Genomic DNA, 22,191 nt, shown 5'->3' on the forward strand with positions numbered 1-22,191 from the left:
CACCTGTTGGCCAAATGTCATCTGGACACATTAGCCATTTCGTGTTGTGTATTTCTTTTTCTTCCTTTGCCATTTTTCATGTTCAGAGAGCAAGACCACCCTGGGACTGGTGCTTTAGGGGAGAGATATAACAGCAGAAGAGGGCAGAAGCCTTTGGGCTTTTGTGTTATAAAGGTCTACACCAGGGGTTGAAAACATGTTTCTGTGAAGGGCCAGATAGTAAATATTTTTGGTTTTGTGGGCCAAATAGTCTCCAATCACTCAACTGCCACTGTAGCACAAAAGCAGCTAGAGATAACATGTAAAAGAACAGGCATGGCTGTGTCCCAATAAAACTTTATAAACACCTGGTGGTAAGCCAGATTTGGCCCATGAGCCTTACTTTTGCCAACTCCTGGTCTACCCAGTTGTCTTGGAGAAAATATCCTGAGGAGAAAGGCCCCTTTCATACTTCTGTCTACCTCATATACACTAGAAAACAGTTCCCTCCCCCAGGAGAAGAAGAGATCTGGAGAGATTAAACCTACTGGTGGCCCCATAGTGGGGCCTTGAGCTCTGCTGGTCTTCCAGTTAGGCAACGGCTAACCCTCTAGAAGGTTTATGGAATCTGAGAACAGAGGGGCCTTGTGTTCTGCTTCCTGTCTAGAAGGCAAGGGAGGCATCAGTTCCAGAGAAATGACTGCATGGTGTGTTTAGGCAGAAGGGGCCTCAGACAGCCTCCCCAGGCAGCCTGGGCCAGGTACCATTGGCAGACAGAATGAATCAAATCCTGTGCCATGGAACACTGCATGGAAGGAGCACAGAAGGGCTGGCCCCCAAGAGCCACATGGATCAGTAGGAGAAACATCACCCTGGCAATAAGTGAGTCCCCACGAGCGGGCACCAGAGAAGGAACGAGTGAGGCAGCAGATGCAGCATGGCACAACGTTTCAAGCTGAACTGGGCCCCCACAAAACTCTATGCAGAAGTCCTAACCTCTAGTGCCTCAGAGTGCAACCCGATTTGGAAACAGGGCCAACAGGGCACAGACAAAATTAGTCAAAATGAGGCTATACTAGAGTAGGTTGAGCCCCTAATGCAATATGAAGTGTCCTTATGAAAAGGGGACATCTGGAGATACACACACACACACACACACACACACACACACACACAGAGAGAGAGAGACCGGCAGAGAGACACACAAAGAATGCCAAACATTGTCAGCAAGCCACCAGAAGCTGAGAGAGAGGCCTGGAACAGATTCTCCCTCACAGTGCTCAGGAGAAACCAACCCTGTTGACACCCTGATTTGGACTTCCAGCCTCCAGGACTGTACGACAATAACTTTTGGTTGTTGAAGCCGCCTGGTTGGGGGTCCTTTGTTATGGCAGCCCCAGGAAACTAAGGAACCGGACGACACAAGGACCAGATGCTCCTCGCGGAACTTACATGCAGACTAAGGGAAAGCAGGGCAGACACGAAGTCATGAGGAACAAAACACGGACTGGAAGGGAGTAAAGAAATACAAATTAGGTGGGTTCGTAGAAGAATAAAGAAAGCTACATTTCCTACACACTTGAGTATAGACTGTGATTGGTGAACATCGTGATTAACTTCCTGAGTGGTTATCGAGCTTCCTTTTACACTTCAGTTTCCTCCCTTTCCAGTAGCTGATTTCTCCAGTTTTACATCTGCCTAACCCGCATACAACAATTACCTTCACCCCTGACAGTGAGGAGGTGGAGAGGAGATATGATGTGATATGATGTAAGAGAACTGGATCCAGAAGCAAGTGGGTCTGGAGGCGGAGCACATGGGATACCACACGTGCCTCGGCACACCTCCCTCCACATCTGCTTCTGCTGCTGCTTCTCCCTGACAACTTCTCCAACAGGCAGTCTCTATGCGGCCCCTTATCTAGCTCACAGGCCCCGTAATCCCCACTTCCCACCTCCTAACCCTCTGTCCATCTTTGAGGCCACCTCCACCCTATTTTTCCTTCCTACCTGGAGCATCTCCACATCTTGTTTGGGTATCTGCTATGCTGCTTACCACCAACCTTATGAAATGGAGAGCTGTCTTCCTCCTGTTCCTCTTATCTGGAAGCATCTCATCTTCCAAATATCTGGGTTCTGTGTTCTCAGCAGAGAGCATTGCACAGGAGGGTCTCCAATAAGCACTAGACTGACATGAACTATATTATCAGAGCTGATCTTAAAATGACCAACAGAGGGAATGATGTCAGGAAGAGAGCTGAGGAGGAAGCACCAGGAATCCAGTTCTCCATCCAGACAATACTCACACTGGCAAAAACTACCTGAAGAAACTATTTTGAAACTCTGCAGTCTACTTGAAGGCTTGCAGCTTCCAGGGGAAAGCCAGGTCAATTTCAGTTAATTTTGCTCAATTTCAGCCTTTAGTGTGGTAACAGTTACTGCCCATCCTTCACCCACAAGGCAGGCAGCTATGTCTGTGCTCCTGTTGCAACTTTCTGGAGTCAGGGTGAGCAGTAAGAACCTTATCTTCCAAATATCTGGTTTCTGTGTTCTGACTGTTGATTGCTACTTTCAGTTGTTAAGGTGCAGATGCAGAAGATGGCTGACATTGCTGTAACCTCCACCGGGTGAAGTGGCTTCCAGGGGATTTCCTTCCTTTTTGCTTTTAGGAGCCAGACATTTAGGCACAAAGACATTTAAAAGCAACTTCATCTAGAAGAACTTAGAAAGCCACCAGCAATGGCTAGGAAAAGATACAGGTTCAAAAAAGACCTCATAAGACCTTCAGCTTTCACTTCAGGTTGATTCCTGATCCAGAGATACCACTAAATCATAAAACAAAACCAAACCAAACACCCTGGGGAAGGGGTAGAATCTATTTCTAGAGTTACTGCATTCTAAGATTTGAATGTCTAGTTTTTAATGAAAACATCACAAGGCATACAAAGAAACAGAAAGTATGGTTCATTCAAAAGAACAAAATGTATTGGCAGAGCCTGTCCCTGAGGAAACCCAGATGTTGGCCTTGCTAGACAAATACTTTAAAACGACTGTCTTAAAAATGCTCAGGAACCAAATGAAGGCACAGATAAAGACAGGAAGACAATCTATAAACAAAATGAGAATATCAATAAAAATATGGAAGTTAAGGAAACAAAGATAAATTTTGGAATTGAAAAGTATAAGAACTGAAATGAAAAATCCACCAGTTCAGAGAAGATTTTAGCAGGCAGAAGAAAGAATTAGCAAACTTGAATATAGGACAATTGAAATTGCTGAGTCTGAGAAGTAAAAAGAAAAAAATGTAGAAAAGTAAGCAGACATATCTGTGGGACACCATCGAGTGGATCAATGTAGGTCACTAAGCGAGTCTCAGGAGAAAAAAGAGAGAAAGGGTTAAGAGATGATTTGAAGAAATAATGGCTGAAGCTTACCGAATGTAAAGAAAGACGTGACTCTATAAATCCAAGAAGCTCGAGAAATTCCAAGTAGGATACAAGGACCCATACTAAGACACATTATAATTAAACTGCCAAAAGACAAAGAGAGAATCTTGAAAGCACCAAGAGAGAAGTGACATATCCCATACAAGGGATCGTCAACAAGATTATTAGCCAATTTCTCACCAGAAACCTTGAAGGCCAAAAAGAAGTGTGCTTATATACTTAAAGTGCCTAAGAACAGAACGGTCAAGCAAGAACTCTATATCCATGTAACTGTCCCTCAAAAATCAAGGTGAAAATTAACACATTCCCAGATAAACAAAAAATGGAGAAAGTTTGTTACCACTAGACCTGCATTACAATAAATGCTAACGGGAGTCCTTCAAGTTCAAACGAAAGGATACTAGATGAAACCTGAATGCAGGAGGAACAGGCTTTTCTCCCTGGTCCTGGTATGTGGCTTCTCTCAGCATGCTTCTTCAGCGGCCTGTGATGCATTCCACCTCCCTGTGGACAGCATTCTCCTGTACTCCAGTGGGTAGCTTCCAAGCACACCAACTTTTTGGATAGATTCCTATTCTGGTTGGAGATGCAGTTTCTTCCCTTGGAACCTTTCCCTGACATCTTAAGTGTGGCTTCCCAGAGAGTTCCACCAGTACAGAACCTCTACAAGCCTCTCCCTCATTCAGTGGGCCCCAGTTGCACCCTCTCTAACAAGGTCCAAGGAATTTCATCCCTGGACAAAACTGTGGTAGCAGCTACTGTATGTCCTTCACAGTAGCTATGTGTGAGTCACTGTCATACAGATTTGTTTCTTCCTTGGGTGCTCTGCCTCAGACCTAAAGACACAGGATGCTACCTGCATCTGCTCTTCCTGTATTCTTTAGAGTTCTCTTTACCTCTTAGTAAGTTCCCATTACTCCAACCACCTGTTATAGCTAATATTTCCTTGAACTTTCCCTGATTTAAAAATATGACCACAGGAACTGACTTTCTTCAGTTTTAAGTCATTATTTTGAACGACATGAGAAAGGAGAGAAGTCATCCACTAGGTACACAATTTGCTACCTAAATAATCCCCAATTGCTATGCGGCAGGACCCCACTTGCGGTCCTTCATTTTTTATGACTGTCTCTATAACACAGGGCCTCTACGGTCACATCAGTGCGGGCCTCCTGCATGTGCAGCTGACCTCTGAACAATGTGGGGGTTAGAAATGCTGACCCCTCACATGTAGCAGAAAATCCACATATAACTTTTAACACCCCCAAAATTAACTATTAATAGCCTATTACCAACTGGAAGTCTTATTGATCACATAATTAACATGTTTTGTAGGTTATATGTGTTTTATACTATATTCTTACAGTAAAGTCAGCTAGAGAAAAGGTTATTAAGAAAATCACAAGGAAGAGAAAATATACTTCCTACTCATGAAGTGGAAGTGGATCATCATAAAGGCCTTCCTTCTCATCGTCTCCACATTGAGTTGGCAGAGAAAGAGGAGGAGTTGGTCCTGCTGTCTCAGGAGCAGCAGAGACAGAAAAACGCATGTGTAAGTGCACCTGCACAGTTCAAACCCATGTTGTTCAGGAGTCAACTGTACCTTGGTCCTGAGACAACAGAAAGAGGCACCCTCCCTCTGCGGCATAGAGAAGACAGAAGGAGAATCCTTGTGGGGGAGGGTGTGGCTGGCAGTTTCCACAGATGGCTACCTGACAGAAGTTCTGGGGGAGGACTCAAAGGAGGCCCCAACTTTCCCAAGGACCCCACACTGGGCTGGGTGGATAAAGCCTGAATTGTGTGGACACGGGGGCTTCAGGAGACAGTGTGCGGGGCCAGCGAGTGCAGCAGGGGACCAAATCCCCAAAAGCAACTGGAGAGACCACCCTCACACAGTCTCAGGAGCAGAGGGCAGGGCTCTTACTCACTCTGGAAGTGGCTCTGAGCTACGCAGTAAGGAGAAAAACAAAACACAACTAGGGAGACTAAAACGACAGAAAGCCAGCTTGACAGGGCTAAAATAAAGAACAGTTAATATAAGAGATTCGTGATAGAGTTATCCCTTCCCAGGAGCTGAAGGTGGGTCCGGTCTTTCCCTCAGCCTCTCCTGTGAGGGCAGGAAGGCACAGCCCTACTGGGCAACAAGGCTCCGAGGTCCCATGAGGCCTCCAGGGGACAGCCAACAAGTTGCAATCTCATCCTGAAATGAGGACTGATCCCTGAGGACCGGGAAGAAACTTCAAGGCAAGAGGCACTTTCACATAAACAGTGATCATAAAACAGCCGACACGCCCAGAGGGCTCCCATTTGGCTGGCCCTTCTAACCATTACTTCATTAAATCCACACACAGAATCAGAAGGTGCTCCTGACTGCACCCTTTGGGTGAGGAAATCAACGCTCCAACAGGTGACATAACCACTTGGCTGACGAGCAAGAGGTGGAGAGAAGAAATGTAGCGTGCAAGAGCTCCTGGACCCAGCAAGAACAGGCGCCCTGCCTCTGCCTCTGGGAGGGGCTGCCCATCGGCCACCACGAGGCCTGAAGGACAGTCTGACTCACTGACCAGTCATCGGGGTGTGATGGGTTTTTTAATTTGAATTTTTACTATCAATCAATAGTTTCTAGTTTTTCTGTTCTAGACTTTTTTTTTTTTTGGACAGAGTCTTGCTCTGTCGTCCAGGCTGGAGTGCAGTGGTAAGATCTCGGCTCACTATAACCTCTGCCTCCTGGGTTCAAGTGATTCTTGTGGGTCAGCCTCCTGAGTAGCTAAGATGACAGGTGCACGCCACCATGACCGGCTAATTTTTTTTGTATTTTTAGTAGAGATGGGGTCTCGCCATGCTGGCCAGGCTAGTCATGAACTCCTAGCCTCAGGTGATCCACGTGCCTTGGCCTCCCAAACTGCTGGGATTATAGGCATGAGCCACTGTGCCAGGCCTGTTCTAGGACTCCTAAACATGAATAAAATAGAAGCTTAGATACAAAACCAAATGGCTTGCATGGGTACTTCACAAGAAAAGGATATCCAAATGGCAAATAAGGAAACAGAAGTTCAGCCTCACTGTTGATGAGGAAAGTACCAATTCCCCAGCCAGATACTGCTACACACGCATCAGAATGGCCAAAACCAGAGAGAATTACTGACAACACCGGTGTCAGTGAGGACATGGGGCAAGTAGAAAGCCACCCCAGCCACGGCAATGGAGATGGCACGGCCATTCTGCAAAGCTGGCAGCTGTTATGTGGTCACACATGCGCGCCCCAGGGGCCAGCGACTGCCCTCCTACTGTACTGACATATACCTGCACGTGCGCCCCAACACACATGCTCGACCGTGATGAGCAATACTGTGCACAGAGCTGTGCTTCTTTGTATACTCTACCTTCATAAGTTTGTTTAAAAATAAGCAAAAGAGTAAGGTAGAGAGGCTTTGGTGAGAAACTGAAGGCGTGGAGAGAAAGGTGAGCTCTACCCCCATATTTCCCAAGCGCCTGCAGAACAAGGACCGTCTCCTGCTGAAGTGGAGTCCTCGGGGCCTTGATAGACACAAGCACAGAGCAGAGAAGCAGCAAAGGTTTGCTGAGATCAACAGGATCACATGGCAGAACATCTGCCCCTTTCTTTGAGAGTAGATGGACAGGTAGAATCAAGACAGGCTGGAAGAGAAAGATGCCACTTTTTCTTTTCAGGTTTGCTGTATTAAATGAAGACAGACCAGAAGATAAAGTCACAACAGCAGTTCGGACCAGCTTCACCATCCAGAGACACAGGACGCTCTGTACAAACCTGGCAGTTCTGGTCCCTGCCCTGGCGGCCCCTGGCTCTGTGAGCTCTGAGAAGAGAGCAGGGCAAAGCCATAGGGTTTCAGAAGTGCTGCGAGCTGCTAACGCACCCTCAAGGCAGCAGACATCCCAGTTTTAAGGCCTCCTCTGAAAGGTGTCCAAGTAACACATGTAACTTATGCTTCAGTGTAGAATACTTAAATTTTTAAAAATTATCCATATGAATGCCAGATCGCTGGCACATGGAAAGCACATAGATGGGGTTTCGCTGTGGAAGCAAAAACCAGTTACAGGCACATAACCTTACACCAGCCGTCCTCCTGCCGTCTTAGCAGGCTAGCTGCCTTCCTCTCCCTTTCTGGTGCATGTGGGCTGCACCTCATGGTGACCCTGCTGTGTCCCAGCTCTGCACTCCACTCTCCTGCCCCTGCTGCACCTGCTGGGATGCAGCTGGCTTTTCATACATGTGCATCTGAGCCTTCCTCTCCCCTCCCTCCCCAGCTCTTCTCCACACACAAACTGTTGAGGGGTAACAGAAGGTAAATTAGAAATGCATTTTCTACCCTGCAGTCTTCTGACGTAACTCCCACCAACAGCAACATAAATTATAGCAGGAAAGGACGGGCCTAGGAAGTCGCTTTGGAAACACCGAAGGTCCCTAAGGCTTCCACGTCAGCTAGCAAAAAATAAAAATTCCAAGAGCTGTGAAGACCAAGACTAAAAAAAATAATTGTGTGTGGGGGGACTCTCTTGCCAGTATTTTTGGACAGTGAATAAACCAGCTACAGAAGACAGGGAGCAGAGCCAGGAATATAAAGTGAAGGGGGTGAGAAGGGGGTCGTGGGAGTGTTCCAAGCCTGAGACCTACACAGCAGTGAATTTGGGACATCCTTGTGAAATCTCTAGGCAGCAGGCCTGGTGATTTAAGGAGTGAGACGGGGAGAGGACGTTGTTTTTGTCAGAGCTTGGCTCTGAGGCCCTGGTCAGCTGCGCTTTGTAACAATCACTACCATCAGGGCATCCTGCAGAAGCAGGCTGGAGGCTGCAGCCTGGACTTCATAAAACACACCACATCCTGCGTTTCTTTGGGAAGCCCCCAAGATGGCTGGTAATCCACCCACCCAAGGACTGTCCCGCCTCTTCCCATTCACCTGGGCTGGATCCATGGAGGCAAGAAACTCCATAGAAAACTACATAGGAAAAAGGAGCATGCTGTTTTCATTCACAACAGAAAACAGAGCTACATTGCCACTGCGAAAGATCGAACAGACTACCAAGGTGTAAATATTATAGGAGCAAAAAGGTATCACTTCTTTTACTAGGGAAAAACAAGGCTGGGTTCTGTGTTGAAGCTTGTTCTCAAGGTGATGCCGAGCACTCCAGACTGAGATGCCACCTTGCTGGAGAAGGGCAGGCACAACAGGTGACAGGTAGGCCTCATGTGGCCGTTTATAGCATCTGGGCCTCAGTGAGGGGAGATGATACAAGGGCATGAGGCCTACCTGGTGGTCTGCCACTTTGGCCTAATCGCTTATGATCAGCTTTGTGTTTCAGTGAAAAAATGATATTAGGGATGTGTTTTGGAGGCACTGGTATTGCAGAGAGATTGGTTTTCTGGGGCAAGTGCACGTCCAGGCAGGAAGGCAGTCAGCACATTTTATGGAGTGGCCGCTCTGCTGTAGGCACGGAAGGCAGCATGGTGTCCAAACAGGTGTGGCCTGTCCTGGGCCTGCACAGAGCTCAGCTCAAAGGCCAGTGGGGAGGACACAGTCAAAACAAGTGAGCAAATACATAACAACAATAACAGCTGTTGTAACACGTGTAACGTAAGGAAGAGGTGCCGACGGAGACTTAAGCAGCACCCCATTTTAAGCAGGCTGTCAGGGACAGAGATCTCTTGAGAAGACATTTACATTAACACCCAAAGAAAGGAAAAGGCAAGTTAAGGAAAGGGAAGACAGCACTGGGGAGGGTCCTGGGGTTAGAATGCTGTGGCCGAGAGCACAAAGGAGGCTTCGAGGCTGTAGGGGGCTGAATGGTGGGTCCCCTCCGCCTCAAAAGATAGTCCACTTGCAACCTGCAAATGAGACCTTATTTGGCAAAAGGGTCTTGGCAGATGTAATTAAGCTAAGGATCTGGAGATGAGACCATCCTGGATTTGGGTGGGCCCTAAATCCAATGACAAGCGTTCTTCCAAGGGAAGAAAAGGTGAGAGGACACACAGAGAAGAGACCACGTGAAGTCAGAGGCAGAGATGGAGGTGATGCACCTCCCAGCCAGGGGAGGCCAAGGGTTGCCGGGAGCCACGAAACGGATTCACATTTGGAGTTTCAAGAAGGAAGCACTGTGCTGACACCTTGATTTTGGACTTCTGGTTTCTAGAACTGGGCTCCAAACCTGGCCTGCCGCTGCCTCATGTGTGACGTTGGGCAAGTTACCAAACTTCAATATGATTCTATTTTTTGTGTGTTAGTTTTGTTTTGAGATGGAGTCCCACTCTGTCACTCAGGCTGGAGTGCAGTGGTGTGATCGCAGCTCACTGCAAACTGCACCTCCCGGGTTCAAGCGATTCTCCTGCCTCCGCCTCCCAAGTAGCTGGGATTACAGGCACGCGCCACCGCACCTGGCTAATTTTCGTACTTTTAGTAGAGATAGGGTTTCACCATGTTGGCCAGGCTGATCTTGAACTCCTGACCTCAGGTGATCCACCTGCCTCAGAATCCCAAAGTGCTGGAATTACAGGCATCAGCCACTGGGCTCGGCCCCCTGATAAAGTTTTTTTTTTTTCTGTACAATGAAGATAAAAATAATACCTCTCCCATGGGGCTGCATTCAATAATTTCCTACATAAATGCCTAAGGGAACCCAGTGCGTGGTGCAGGTCTGCTGCATTCACCACCCTCCTCATGACCAGACGTGGAGGAGGCAGAAAGGATATAAGAGGAAACTGCATGGACTCAGGGGCTTTGGACTCAAGCAATGCAAGGATGGTGGTGCTATTTACTGAGAGGGGAGATGTGGGCTAGGAGTAGAGGTCCCAGTTTAGAAAGGGTCCTGTTTGAAGTGTCTGAGAGAGAACAAAGGGGAGTTGGTGGGACTGCATCCCTTGTGGGTAGGCAGGGATTTTTATCTGTCTTTGCTTCTCACTGCAGGCCCACACCTAGCAGAGTTCAGGCCCTGGCAAGGTTTACTGAAGGCTTCATGTTGGAAAGGCTTCATCAGGAAGGGGCACGCGGCTGGGAGGAGTGGGAATGCTGCAGGCTCTTTCTGTTCCTTCTGCCATCGCCCTGCCCCACAGGACGATGCTGCTGGACCACAGAGATTGGATGTGAAGGTGCATCAGTGACTAACAATCCGACGTGCTGAGACCCACAAACCCTCAGCCGTCTGTGTACCGAGGCCCTGCAAATTCTCCCATTCCTCAATGATGAAATACAGGAAAAAGCAAGGGAGAGAACAGCCGCGACTATCATGGCGAGGGAGAGGGAGGACCTGATGAAGAAGAAGAGTGAAAGATTTTCACAACTTTGTGATTTACAGAACAGCCTCTCTCCTGGGGCCATGGGACCTGGGAGAATGGGGTGAGAATCCCAATATAAGAAACCCCATGGCAGGGCAGGCCAGCGAGAGTACACTAATGCCGCTGTCTGAACTGGGTGGTGTTTAGGATCCCCCAAGAGCAAAATGCCCCTGTGGTATCCCAGAGCAACCATGGGTGGGCAGGGCAGGAAGCAGTTCAGATGGTGACAGGGGTCCTGCCAAGACATGAAGGCAAAAAGCTCTGGAAAGCCTTGTCTTTGGGCTACCAATGCCAGGGAAGCCCTAGCTAATGTCATCCCGAGAAGGCAGACAACACCAGTTCCCTTCAAAGAGGCACCTATGGCATTTGCATAGCGTTGATAACATCTTATTCTTGCAAATGTTGCCCTTGCCTAGAGACAACTTAAATGTTGACAGTCTCAGGACACTGGCTCCTTCAGACATTCAGAGGTTCTGATATCCTCCTGCTATGATGTTTACTGGGTGTCACCTGTTATGAGATAAGACACGTAACGTGCCAAGAAGACCAGTCTTCCACTAGGACCCACAAACTCCAATCACAAACGTGGAGCACCCATGACAACCACAATCCCTGCCAATTTCTCTCTGCACTTAACAAAGCCTTAGACAGGGAAGGGCAACTGGTACCATCCTCGTTCTTCTGTGAGTGCTAATAACAAGAGCGGCTGCTTATTAAATACACACCAAGGACTTTCTGTGCATTCCCATGAATTCTTCCAAGTTTCAGATGAAGAGACAAGTACCAGCAGTCGGCGCTATAAGAAGTCATGCTGGCAGCCAGGCACAGTGGCTCACACCTGTCATCCCAGCACTTTGGGAAGACAAGGTGGGCAGATCACCTCAGGTCAGGAGTTTGAGACCAGCCTGACCAACATGGAGAAACCCCATCTCTACTAAAATTACAAAATTAGCCGAGTGTGGTGGTGCATGGCTGTAATCCCAGCTACTCAGGAGGCTGAGGCAGGAGAATCGCTTCAACCTGGAAGGTGGAGGCTGTGATGAGCCGAGATCGCGCCATTGCACTACAGCCTGGGCAACAAGAGCGAAACTCCGTCTCAAAAAAAAAAAAAAAAAAAAAAAGTTGTCATGCTGGGATTTGAAGATGTATCTGTCCTGGCTTTGAAGCCTGGCTCTTCCCACTCTACCATGTCCGCTCCCTCTAGTGGGCAGAACTAAGGCCAGGGAACAGAAGAGTCGTGAGGTCACATGACCATTAACCAACAAGGTCAGGCCCAATGCCATGACTCCAAACCCAGCCCTCTCTTCACGGGGCCAGAGGTCAAACTACTAACTTCAACATAGAGTAATGCAAAAACTGCAACCACCTATTAATTTCCCACCATTTAGCTAAACAGGGTTTCTAATCATCTACCCATCTATGCCCTTAATTAAGAAGTCATTCCTGGATTGGGCATGATGGCTCACACCTGTAATCCCAGCATTTTGGGAGGCAGAGGTGAGCAGATCACATGAGGTCAGGAGTTCAAGACCAGCCTGGCAACATGGCGAAACCCCATCTCTACTAAAAATACAAAAAGTAGGTGGGAGTTGTGGCGCACTCCTGTAATCCCAGCTACTTGGGAGGCTGAGGCAGGAGAATCACTTGAAGCAGGGAGGCGGAGGTTGCAGTGAGCCGAGACTGAGCCACCGCACTCCAGCCTGGGGGACAGAGTGAGGCTCCATCTCAAAAAAAAAAAAAAAAGTCATTCCTAACAGACTAAACACCTATGTGCCCCGCACTCTGCTGGGTGCTAGAGGGAAATGTTTTAATAAGACATAATTAATACACAATGCCAATTCTTATAGCATTGCTGGGAAAATGGTGTTCCTGTCACTGACCAAACTAGGAGCATAATCCTTCCTTTAATCCAGAGGTTCCAACATTGGCTGCTGTTGGAGTCACCTGGGAAGATAAAATATCCAATTCCTGGGTCCCACCCTTAGTGTTCTGTGATTTGATCAGGCTGGGGTATGACCTGGGCATCAGGATTTTTAAACATAAGAGGCATTTGCTAATTATCCATCAACAGGACTTAATTGTGGAGATTTCTTTATAGTCATTATTTAGAACTTGCTCGTTTTCAAAATTAATGTGCTGCAACTGCTGACACACAAGGCATAAAACAGATCATTAAAAGAAATGGTAAGAAATGGGAAGCTTCATTTGACCCAGCAATCCCATTACTGAGTATATACCCAAGGATTATAAATCATTCTACCATAAAGACACATGCAGCCATATGTTTATTGTGGCACTATTCACAATAGCAAAGACTTGGAACCAACCCAAATGCCCATCAATGATAGACTGGATAAAGAAAATGTGGCACATGTACACCATGGAATACTATGCAGCCATAAAAAAGGATGGGTTCATGTCCTTTGCAGGGACAAGGATGAAGCTGAAAAACATCATTCTCAGCAAACTAACACAGGAACAGAAAACCAAACACTGTATGTTCTCACTCAGAAGTGGGAGCTGAACAATGAGAACACAGGGACACAGAGAGGGAAACATCATACACCGGTGCCTGTCGAGGGGGTTGAGGGGCAAGGGGAGGGATAGCATTAGGAGAAATACCTAATGTAGGTGACGAGTTGATGGGTGCAGCAAACCACCATGGCACGTGTATACCTATGGAACAAACCTGCACATTCTGCACATGTACCCCAGAACTTAAAGTACGAAAAAAAAAAAAAAAAAGAAAGAAATGGGAAACTTCAAGAAGACAAGGGAAAAATCTGCTGATGGAACTATCACCATCAAGCCCAAAATCGATCCCTGAGTTTCGTGGAACAAATGTACAAAGGTGAACAGGAAAGGTCATGGTGTCATCAGAGTCAATAAAAAGAAGCCAAAGAGAAAAAAACTAAATCACTTTTTTTCTAACAGTTACAGGAGGACCCTTGACAAATATTAGGATGAGGAAGACAGCTGCACCCAGACACTCTGTGACTCATGAACCACCAGGCTGCTCCCACATCAGCAGCCAGCCAGTGTGGAATGACCCTGGACTTGCTGAACCACGGGCAGGCCGGAGGGACTGTCATACAGCTGCCTCCGAAAACCTTTCCACTGGGGCCCAGGGAAGGAATGAGGGAGTCAGCTCACCCCAGACTCTACTGTATCCATGTTCACAGAAAGAGCAATTTAAGCTGAGATGTCATTTGACACACACGAGGCCCCTGCACCCCGGACCTTGGCTGGGTTTCATTTTCCTTATCTTCTACTGCTCAGCGGGAGACAGACCCTGCTTTGTGTGAGACAGCGAGAGCTGCTGTTGGGAAACTCCAATCGTGGCATGTTGGGGTACGGCTGGTCAGGGGACTTACGGGGGGTTGTCACATTTCCTCTGCCGGAAGCGGGCTCCCGTCCCACATGTTCGGCTGCACATGCTCCAGGCGCCCCACGGGCTCCAGTCTCCGTCCACGTGCTCCGGGATGGGCGTCTTGCTCACGCACTCCCCCGCGCGGCACCACTGAAACACAGCGGGGAGGGTCGGGGCCCAGGCACTCAGCAAAGCTGCTCACTCCAGCCCGCCAGGCCCCGAAATGCCATGCTGCCAAGAACCCATTTGCTAAATTTACATAAAGGTACAGTCTATTTCAGGGTTTGCACGTTTGCTAATTTTAGAGACATGCCTTACTTCCTCAAACTGACACTCATATCGCTGTAGGGTTTGGATTTTGCCCTCAACTTTCAGATGGATGTGCTCCATGGGGATTTTCTAAATCCCAGGAAAAGGATTAATCTACGTAGCTCTTGAAGAGACCTGGGCTTCTGCAAACTTTGTTTGACGTGAGTGCGTTTCTCGCTGGGAGGCGGCATGCCCCGGTCGAGCTTGTGAACTTGAGAGTTGTGTTTGCTGCTTGGCGATGGCACAGCCAGCTCCACATGAGGGAACCTTGGTTCTTTCTGAGGATAACTCAAGGCCAGCCCTATAAAACAATTTCTCAAAGTGCACAGCACATACCCTGAGGTGCTAGGTGTGATTTCTGTGGTTCCCAATCACGGCATCAGAGCAAACCTTTACTCCTTTTTCAACTCTTTCAATTCTTGCAATAAGACTGGAGAGAGGTCCTGGGGCTGCAGATCCCGAACACCCCTTCTCTCCAACACCTCCCCATCTCTCCTGCACATGAGGAACAAGCTCATTCTCTCAACATTTAGCTAGAATTGGATAATACTGTTCTCACTGAATTATTTTTACGAGAGCCTACTGTGTATAGCAGGTGATGTTGTTTTTCCATTTGAAATATACTGGTGAAAGTGTTCCTTTTAAGTAAATTTTCTTACATGATGAAAGGAGTTAATCTAACAAAAATATTAAGTAAATGATACTTGTATCTTATAAGAAAAAGGAATGAGGTGATGTAGGCACCACTCTGTGCCCGGAGTGGCCTCCATGGGCATTTCTGTGCCGCCTGGGGGATGTTTCAGGGGCTCCTAAGTAGAGTACAGATTGTGTTTCAGAAGAGGTGCCAGTTGCCTGCGAGATGTGGAGCTGCCTGTTGGGGGCAGTGGGAAGTCAGAGGTTACCTTGTCTGCCCCACACTCGGTGCCATCCAGGGGAGGGTCCAGCTTGGTCTTGCAGGATGTGTCTCCTTCTACCAGGCACCACAGTCCAGCACACATTAGATGCTGCAGGACAAGGGAAGGAACCATAATTGTGGAGAACACCCACACTCACAGGTCACAGCTAGGGTCAGAGGTGTGGCCCAACCATTGTTTCAAATTTGGGATTCGAAACGTATGGGGAAGCCAGAGGGTCATAAGTCTGTATGTCCCAAATATCAGTGCATCACTTGAACTGGCTCATATAGCTCAACAAAATCCTGTCCATCTACTCCTAGGAGGGCTTGTCTCACGGAGTTGAGTTCAACAGCTCCAACAACCATCGAGGGCCTAGGAGATATCAGAGGCACAACCCTGGCCAGGAGCAGCAGCCCCTGCCTCCCAGGAGTGATGAGCAAACAGACATCTTCCATTTACAGCAGTGAGGGGTGAGGCAGATACCCAGGGGCTGTCTAGGGGACACAGAAAGAGGATCTAATCAAACCTCATCAGGGAGGGCTTGCTGGAAGAGGCAACTCTGAAGTCAAGGCCAGATGGGTAGGCAACCACTGTGAGGCCAAGAAATGACAGCCCGAAGGGCCATGAAGGGCTGGTACCCCGACAGGGTTACAGGGGCAACCTTCTGTTCTCCCTGCGGTCACCTGTTTCTAGCTCAGCTGAGCTGTGCACAATTTTTTATAGTATTTTACCTACAGAACTTCCAGAACATCTACAAATACACAATTAAAATAATTCCACTAAAACAGGAATTGGCATTTAAACACACAGACTCCCAATTGTATCATTAGGAAATCTGGGCATCAACAAAGTGCTCAGAAGGAGACAATTTATCAAAATCATGAAAGCAGACACAGCCAGTGTCCTCTCTGAAGGAACCACATGCAGACAGTGACCTCAACCATAAGAGACAGGAGCTGGACAACTCCCCACCCGCCCAGGGGACAGGGAGATGATACTGAGGCAAGTTCCACACGCCTCTCAGAGGGTCCTGGGGGGATGGCCCCGCTGCTGACAGCAGTCACTTACTCATGATTGCACCTTTCTTGACTGCTTTCTCCCTCACCCCCTCACAGTGCTTCCTGGGATCACTTCCCAGATAAACTACTTGCACCCAAATCCTGGCCTCACAGTCTGAAAATTGAGAACAGATGTACTTAAAGATCTTGTGAAGACGCAGTGATTCCAGGATGACAAACCCAATCATGGCTAAAAGGCCCAAGTTGGAGCAGGAAGACATCACCCTCCAGGGTGTGGCCAGGGACCTGCTGCTTCACACTGAGCAGGATGAAGGTCAAGGAGCTCCTGTAGCTGGTACAGGGTGGTCACCATGGGGTTTGCAAAGGGTGTCGTGTTCAGTTTAGAGGCCTGCTCTTCCAAGTAATCTCAAACATCTGCATAGAATAGACGCACAACTGTGCTGTCTAAAATCAAACAATTTTTAGAAGTTGAAGGGATAAAAATAAGAGAAAGGGAAGGAAGGCAGAGCTGGAGGGAGCTTTTAAAGAGAGCTAAGAAAAGCCCACAGCTCCTTCTCATTTTTCACATATGTCGGAGCTGATCTGTGCCCTTTAGGAAGTGGATGGCTCAAGTGGAATACTGCACATGCGGTTCAGAAAAGCCTGCATGTTCCCATGATTGTTCACCCCTCAAAGGAATGGTAAAAAGATGAGAGCCCCAGTGCAGCACAGCTGGTCCTATAAAGACGAACTGCACCTCATCAAACATTTGATTCCATGCACTCTGACCTGCGAGCTCTTTGAGACTGTGGTGTCTGTGTGTGGACATGTGCTCACAAGACAAGGCTGACCCAGGGGGAGAATTTATGGGACAGGAGCACTTGGGATTAGGAGAAATGACCACTCCATCAGGAGAAAGAGGAAGAAGGTGGTGTCAACTGTTTGTTATGGATTTTATAGACAGGGCTTTCTCATGAAACTTTTCTAACCATCAAAGAAAAGAAGAATGAGGTTAGACAAAGATTTCTTAAACAGAACACAAAAAGGACTAATGATAAAGTAAGAAAACTAATGCATTATACCATATTAAAATTAACAACTTTTTTTTTTTTTTGAGACAGAGTCTCACTCTGTCGCCCAGGATGGAGTGCAGTAGTGTGATCTCGGCTCACTGCAAGCTCCGCCTCCCAGGTTCACGCCATTCTCCTACCTCAGCCTTCCGAGTAGCTGGGACCACAGGCGCCTGCCACCACACCCGGCTAATTTTTTGTATTTTTAGTAGAGACGGGGTTTCAGCGAGTTAGCCAGGATGGTCTCAATCTCCTGACCTCGTGATCCGCCCGTCTCAGTCTCCCAAAGTGCTGGGATTACAGGCATGAGCCACTGTGCCTGGCCAAAATTAACAACTTCTGTTTACCAAAAGGCAACTGTAAGAACACAAGAATATATTTGCAATACATAAGAGATTTGTAATGTGTATAACCAACAAAGTGTTTGTATCCAAAACATGATTTAAAACAACAAAAAACTCCTATAGATCAATTAAGAAAAAGACCCAGTAGAAAAATGGGCAAAAGTCTTGAACAGACACTTCATAAAAGAGAATGTTTAAATGGCTAGTAAACATATGAAAAGGTGCTTAGCTTCTTTAGTCATCAGGGAAGGGAAATTACAACCACCATTAGATACCTTGACACAGCAGCCAGAATGGGTAGAATGAAGAAGACGGAGAGCACTGCTCATTGGGAACAATGGGGCACAATGGGTCCTCTTGGATGCTGAGAATGAGATTTTAACTTGGTTCAACAGCTTTGGAAAACTTTGGCAGTATTTGCTAAAGCTGAAGACACACACATTCTAATACCCAGCAATTCGAATCTTAAGTATATAACGAAAAAAATGTGTATGTGTTCACCAAAGACACTGTCAAGAAAGTTCACTGAAATACTACTTGCATTAGTTCCATGTTGGAAACAACCCAAATGCCCATTAAGAGCAGAACAGATGAAGGCTGGTATATTAGAACAATGGAATACTGTATGATTTCATTTACATACAGTTCAACAACAATGTTGAACTACAGTGTTGGGAGTCAGGATAGTGGCTACCTTTGTGGTCAGCTTAACATATAAGAAAATGGGAATGACACCAAAGGAGAAGTTAGCACTGCAGCGTCTCATCCAAGTTGGCCACCAGCACTGCTCTCTGCACCCAAGCCAAGTCCTCACCATTCTTATGATACATTTTCATGACTGAACAGATGTGGTGACTACACGAATGCTTGTCATCACCTTGATGCCTTCTAGATCAACAGCCTGCATTCAGGTCATGCATTGCAAATGACAAAGTGCTCAGGTTCCTGTCATCCTGAGCCTCATGGCAGCCCTGGGAGGCAGGCAGGAGAGGGCTTTCTCTATTTTTTCCACTTTTCCAATGAGGAGGTCAATGTTTGTGAAGGTCACAGAGTCTGAGCTGGGTTAGAAGCACAAGACTCATAAAGAAGAGAACTAAAGTGATGTAAAAGAAAGGGCATTTGAATATAAATTCAAGACCCTCAACTGAAATGATGGAAGGTCTTATTCTCAGATTGCAAAGCAAAGCCCCAAGAAAAAATGGCGCAAAATAATGAGCCCAGAGGCGTGTCCTGATAAAGTCACTGGGTTTCAGAGATAAACCAGAACACTCTTTGGGTAGCCAGCACAGATAATGGGAAAAGAGCTCGGGCTGTGCAGATGTCTTTGCAGCAGCCTCTCTCTACAGGCACTGGAGTGAGTGATGCTGATACAGACACAAGGAAAGGCAGAACATGTGGCCCAGGAAATTTATATCAACTAAACGCTTGCTCAAGTACTTAGGCAATGGAAAAAGATTTTTGAACTTACAAGTAGTTAAATCCTTTCTGGAGAAGTTACCAGAGGATGACCTTTGGCCAACTAAGAAATGACTGAAGAACCCATAGAAAATGGGCCAGCAGTGAGCACTGATCAAAGTACTGATTGAAACCAATGTAGGAATGGGAGTTAGAGAACAGAATGCATGGGACGGAAACCCAGACAAGGCAGAAATGGCAGAGAGAAGAACCGGCTGGGAAGAAGGTGCACTGGGGTGGGGGCCGTGGGAGGCTGTCTGTATGTACATCAATGTCTTTATCTTTTCTAGCTGGGGAAAGAGCAAAATATAACAGATAAAATGTGAAAACTGAGATATAAGAACTTCCAAAGGTAAAATGTTAAGCACAAAGAAAAATAACAGAATTGGGTGGTGGAAGGAATGAAAGGGTGGGGCTTGGAGGTGGAGATGCATTCATCATGCTCAGGCAGCAGGCACCCTAAAGAGAAGGGTGACTGATGGATGAACCTTCTGCTTTCAGTGAATAGCAGACTTTGTGGCAGACAGGGCTGCTCTTCCAGTACACAACAGCTGGGTACCATAATAAAGGATAGTTCTTATTGCTGAGCTCACCCCCAAGTAAAGGAAATATCCGAGGAAGCAAATACAAAACCCATACCCAGCTGTCTTTATACATATACACTACTGTATACCAATCTGTGATGAGCACATGCAAGGGTGGGTTCCCCAAAGGGCAGGCGTTGGTTGCCAACACCAACACCCACCCTTTCACTACCAACACCCACCCTTTCACTGCCAACACCAACACCCACCCTTTCACTGCCAACACCAATGCCCACCCTTTCACTGCCAACACCAATGCCAGCCCTTTCATTCCTTCTACCACCCAATTGTGCTATTTTTTCTTTGTGGTTAACATTTTACCTTTGAAAGCTCTTATATCTCAGTTGGCACTGCAGTTGGGAGAAGTCATCTGGGGCTGGCCTATCTCAGATGGAACAAGGTCAGGAGATCTATCTGAGACACCCAGGTTAAACCAGGGAATCTGGAAGGGTGTTTACCAGTTCTGAAAAGGCTAGAAGCAGCCCCTTTTCAGAAAAAGGGGTTCTGGTTGAAACAAATTTAAGTTCTCCTAAAGAGAGCAATTTAGGATCTCAGAATTCCATGGTTATGTCCAATAAAGTATAAACCCACAATCAAACATGGTAATGTGAGTGATGGTCAGCAGCAACAACAAACAGAAGATTTAAACTGCCAAGGTGTTAAGGTAATAAAATTGTCAGATACAGAATTTATAGTAACTATCTATAAAGAAACAGAAAATGAGATTACATAAACAAGCTAGCAGCAAGATATTAACACTGTTGAATATAAGAAACTGGAAATAACATTTAAAAATGAAATATATAATTGTTGAAGAAAATCAATGGATTTTGACAGCCCTGAATGAGAGAATGTGTGACTAGAAAACAGACCTGAAGAAATTATCCAGAATGCAGCCTGCAGAGAAAAGGCGGTGGGGAATATAAAAGATGGGTTAAGAGATCCGAAGAACCAAGTGAGAAATACTGATGTATGTGTCTAATCAGACCCAGAAATAGAGAATAGAAAGAGTTGGGCAGAGACAATATTTGAGAAGAAAACAGCTGGAACAGAACACATGCCATGTAGAATAAAGACATTCTCCACTTAGGGGCAGGAGGCAGTGTTCTACTATGGCCGCCATGATCTCTGTCTCTTAGTATCACACCCTCGTGTGACCCCCTCCTCTTAAACACGGGATGAAACTACTAACTTGCCTTTTAAAAAAATTTAAAATGCTTTAATATACATTTTTAAAAAACAAGAAGGACAAAAATTATCAGTGATTTCCTGGTAATAGGGGAAGAGACTAGCTTGAAGGAGCATGGGGGGTATTTTGGGCGATGGACCTGTTTTGCAAATTGATTGGTTATATAACTCTGCATTTGTCAAATTTCAAAGACTGGGCATTAAAAAGGGTGAAACAGAAAAACCAACGAAAAATATAAGGGTTGGCTCTTTGGGGGGAAAGTAGATGAACCTTTTGTTAAACAATACAGGAAAAAGGGGAGAAAAGTACAACAAAGAAGAAAAGAAAGGAGAAAATATCCAAAATGTAGAGAAATTTAAAAAAATTATCAGGGACCACTTAGCTCAGTTTTATGTATATAAGCCTGAGATGAAATGATTTTCTAAGAATGTGTAAGTGAGCAAAGCCATCGCTCGGGAAACACTAAAAGTGTATGTAGACTCATTGACATAAAAGACCCAGAGGATGTTTGGCAATGTCCGAAGGCATTTTTTGGTTGTCACAACCAGGGGGAGTGCCCCCGAGCTATAGGAGGCAGAGGCCAAGGATACTGCTAAAGATCTTGTATTGTACAAGACAGTGCCCTGCAACAAAGAATTATTCAGCCTAAGACACCAATAGCGCTGAGGTTGGGAAACTGCTACAGAAAAACTCAACAAAAGGAAAAACAGTAAGTTACGGTGGAGTATCCTGCCAGGTAACAGCTTAGCTAGGTGACCAAGGCTAGCATCACCAGTAACGAGACATAATGACCACATCACCTCTGTGGTATCCTTCCCAATAACGCGGAACCTCAATCTAGTCATGAGAACACATCAGACAAACCCAAAGGCAAACCGATAGACTGGTACTCTTCAAAAGCGTCAAGGTCATGAAAGAAAAGGAAAGGCTGAGGAACTGTTATTGGAGGAGACCAGAGACATGACAACTAAATGCGAAATAGGATCCTGGTATACAGAAAGGACATTGACGGAAAAACTGGTGAAACTTAAATGTATTTTACTTAATAGTATTGTACCAAGCTTAATTTCCTGGTTTTCATTATGGTTCTACGGGCATGTAAGATTTTTTTATTTTTGTTATTTTTATTTTTGAGATCGAGCCTCACTCTGTCACCCAGGCTGGAGTGCAGTGGTGCAATCTCAGCTCACTGCAACCTCCGCCTCCTGGGTTCAAGCGATTCTCCTGCCTCAGCCTCCCAAGTAGCTGG

General features: G+C 46.5%; 1 protein-coding gene across 2 annotated transcripts in view; it reads right to left on the reverse strand.

Annotated features, from left to right (window-relative positions):
- ADAMTS17 (ADAM metallopeptidase with thrombospondin type 1 motif 17) overlaps positions 1–22,191 on the reverse strand; it is a 376,073-nt gene that overhangs the window by 146,761 nt on the left and 207,121 nt on the right. For both annotated transcript variants that reach the window (XM_034939509.3, XM_034939508.3), the window contains exons 11-12: positions 15,309–15,410; positions 14,102–14,247 (exon numbers count right to left, since the gene is read on the reverse strand). In XM_034939509.3, coding sequence (XP_034795400.1) covers positions 14,102–14,247; positions 15,309–15,410 — 248 coding nt within the window. The remainder of the gene's footprint in view (positions 1–14,101; positions 14,248–15,308; positions 15,411–22,191) is intronic.

Source organism: Pan paniscus, chromosome 16, assembly GCF_029289425.2.
Source record: "Pan paniscus chromosome 16, NHGRI_mPanPan1-v2.0_pri, whole genome shotgun sequence".
NCBI classification, from domain to species: domain Eukaryota; kingdom Metazoa; phylum Chordata; class Mammalia; order Primates; family Hominidae; genus Pan; species Pan paniscus.